This window comes from Aureococcus anophagefferens (genome assembly GCF_000186865.1).
Source record: "Aureococcus anophagefferens unplaced genomic scaffold AURANscaffold_72, whole genome shotgun sequence".
Classification (NCBI taxonomy): Eukaryota; class Pelagophyceae; order Pelagomonadales; family Pelagomonadaceae; genus Aureococcus; species Aureococcus anophagefferens.
In genome coordinates, this window is record NW_008705623.1 from 22,212 (window position 1) to 23,903 (window position 1,692).

General features: G+C 73.9%; 1 protein-coding gene across 1 annotated transcript in view; it reads left to right on the top strand.

Annotated features, from left to right (window-relative positions):
* AURANDRAFT_68193 (hypothetical protein) overlaps positions 1 to 1,518 on the top strand; it is a gene marked incomplete at both ends in the record, with an annotated part of 5,163 nt that extends 3,645 nt beyond the window's left edge. The window contains one exon of the mRNA XM_009043826.1: positions 293 to 1,518. Within this exon, the coding sequence (XP_009042074.1) occupies positions 293 to 1,518 (1,226 nt within the window). The remainder of the gene's footprint in view (positions 1 to 292) is intronic.
* Positions 1,519 to 1,692: the final 174 nt, after the last annotated feature.

Below are 1,692 nucleotides of genomic sequence, written 5' to 3' on the forward strand. Positions count from 1 at the left end.
GTCGCCCCGTCGCGCATCGTGCTGTTCGTAACGCGTATGCCAAATATCACGTCTGTAGGTTTACATCCGGCAACGCTAAAGCAAAGCAAGTGCCGCCCGGCGACGTGCGCGCGCCACTTCAAGGCCACGCGAGAAGGTTTTGGAAGGTCTCTCACCCCTCCGCACCTCGTTCCTCTGGCGTTGAGAAAAAATTAGCGTGCGGGGGGATGATCTCGACACGCGCGACTCGTTCGCGCGACGCGCATTCCGCGCGCCGCCGCTTCCGCGTTCCGGGTTGAGCTTGTCGGCGTAGGTCACGCGCCAACGACGCCGACCATGACCGATCCCGACCCGTCGGAACTTCCGTTTCAAGAGAGGCGGGAAATTGTATCACAGGGGCGATGGGTTAGATCCGCGGACGCACCGCTCGAGGTGCCGCCGCTCGTCGCGGAGGTCCCGGAGGTCCAGGACGAGGAGGACGAGGAGGCCGAGGAGTTCGTCGAGCCCGCCGCCGAGGCGCCCGCGACGCCGCAGGAGGCCGAGTCGCGCGAGGACGGCCAGGGCGCCGAGGAGGAGGCGTTGATGGAGGAGATCGGCGTCGAGGAGTCCAAGGAGGAGCCGCCGGGCGTCTCGGCCGACGAGCCGCGCGAGCTCGCCGCCGAGGCGCCCGGGACGCCGCCGCGGAGCGTGCTGCTGCTGCCGCCGACGATGTTTACGCCGCGCGTCCAGGAGGCGTCGACGACGGCGACGGTGCCGACGGTCGTCGCGCAGAACCTCGTCTCGGCGTGGACGCCGCGGTCGCCGTCGGTCGTCGCGTCCGAGGCCGAGCGGACGATCTGCGCCGCCGTCGCCTCCGCGCCGCCGCACTACCGCCAGATGCACACGCGCGAGGTGCTCGCGAAGGTCCCCGGCCACCACCGGCCGCTCCGGGACTGGACGAACGTGCCGCGCGCGGACGCGGGCAAGCCCCGCGGCACGTCCGTCGTCACCGCGCTCGACTCGGGGTCGCTCACCAACACGGGCGCCTTCGAGGGCGACTCGCCGCGGTCCGAGACGCTCCGCCGCTTCGAGGAGGCCGAGGCCGCGGCCGAGGCCGCGGCCGCGGCGACCGCGGAGGCCGCCGCGGCCGAGGCCGCCGACGCGGCGGCGGCCGCCGCCGCCGCCGACGCGGCCAACGCCGCCGAGGCGACCGCGACCGCGGAGGCCGCCGCGGCCGACGCCGCGGCCGAGGCCGGCGTCGAGGCCGCCGAGCCCAAGTCGGCCGCCGAGGCCGCGCCCGAGGCCGCGCCCGAGCCGGCCGCCGCGCCGCTCCAGGTCGTCGAGGAGGTCGTCGCGCCGCCGCCGCCCGCGAACGTGGCCACGCGGGCGGAGTCGGACGTGGCGCCGGAAGCGCCGGACGCTACGGCGCCGCCGCCGCCGCCGCTGCCGCGGCACTCGGCGCCGCGCCGCGGCCTGCGCAGCAAGATTGGCCGGGCCAAAACCCGCGGCGACGCGGAGGACGGCCCGGACTTCGACGCGCTCATGAAGAAGTTCTTCTAGTCCTACCCGGCCACACCCGCGGACACCTGAGCCTACGCCTCCACATCACCAAAACCTACGCCGCCGCGGCCGAGGTACCAAGCATCTCATCCACTCGCCCCCTTCCCTCTCGTCGCCCAGGGCCAAGTCCGCGCGCCCCCCGTGCGCGCCATGTGTAGAGACTTGCGCCGCGAC